This window comes from Austrofundulus limnaeus, unplaced genomic scaffold (assembly GCF_001266775.1).
Source record: "Austrofundulus limnaeus strain Quisiro unplaced genomic scaffold, Austrofundulus_limnaeus-1.0 Scaffold3874, whole genome shotgun sequence".
NCBI lineage: Eukaryota > Metazoa > Chordata > Actinopteri > Cyprinodontiformes > Rivulidae > Austrofundulus > Austrofundulus limnaeus.
Window position 1 is genome coordinate 1694 of NW_013956276.1, and position 1222 is coordinate 2915.

The window sequence follows — 1222 nt, forward strand, 5'->3', positions numbered from 1 at the left end:
ACTCTCGACTGTCGCTTCCATCTATGACCCTCTTGGGTTTGTCGCCCCATTCACATTGATTGGAAAGCAAATACTCCAAACATCATGCAAAGACAAGGTTAACTGGGATGATGATCTTCCAGACCACATTCTACCATGATGGGAAGCATGGTTGAGAGACTTGCCTAAGCTGGCAGCTCTGAAGATCCCACGAAGCTACTCACAAGACATCAACATCATGCAGTATGAATTGCATAGCTTCTCGGATGCAAGCCTCAACGGTTATGGCGCATGTTCATACCTTAGAGCAATAGGCAAAGAAGGACAGATAAGCTGTTCACTCGTCATGGGAAAAGCGAGAGTTACGCCCATTAAACAAATGACCATCCCAAGGCTTGAACTGACGTCAGCTGTGACTTCAGTCCGCAACGCGGATGTAATCAAACAAGAACTGGAAATTGAAAATCTACTGGAATATTATTGGACAGATTCACAAGTCGTACTAGCATACATAAGCAATGATGCTAAAAGATTTCACACGTTCGTTGCCAATCGGATTCAACGAATAAGACAAAGTACAAGTCCTGAAAAATGGCAGCATGTCAGCTCAGAAGAAAATCCGGCTGATCAGGCCTCTAGGGGTTTAACCGCTGCACAACTGAAAGAATCAAACTGGTTGAAGGGTCCAGATTTCCTTTGGAAACAAGATCTTCCAATCAAAAAGGAAATGGTGGGAGAAGTTGAAGAGACAGATCCTGAACTCCGTACAGGTCATGCATACACCGTGCAGTCAAAAGAAGTGAATCCAGTTTTAGAGCGTCTAAAGAAGTTCTCTGATTGGTCGAGAGCAGTAAAGGCTATTGCCAGACTCAAACGACGCATAAAAGAGTTTAAAGGCGTTCAAGAAAGAACAAACAAAACAACAGATCTTGAAGAGAGGAGAGACACAGAAGTGTTCATTATCAAGCTAGTGCAAAGAGAAGCTTTCACTGAGGAAATACAGAAAATCAGATCTCAGAAGGTGAATTCTCTGCACAAGCATAACAGACTAAAGAAGCTAAATGCTTTCTTGGACAACTCTGATGTACTCAGGGTGGGAGGAAGATTGTCCCAATCAGCCTTGCATCATCATGTCAAACATCCCGCAATTCTTCCCAAGGAGTCCCATGTATCAGCCCTCCTCATTAAACACTACCATCAACGTGTACATCACCAAGGAAGAGGCATGACTGTAAATGAATTG

At 43.4% G+C, this 1222-nt stretch overlaps 1 protein-coding gene across 1 annotated transcript; it reads left to right on the forward strand.

Moving 5' to 3' along the window:
• Window positions 1-9: 9 nt before the first annotated feature.
• On the forward strand, window positions 10-1222 carry LOC106512014 (uncharacterized; the record flags this gene model as incomplete). The annotated part of the gene is given in 1 exon segment (XM_014000718.1): window positions 10-1222. A coding segment is annotated over 1 exon segment (1005 nt), but the record flags the coding sequence as incomplete, so codon positions are not given.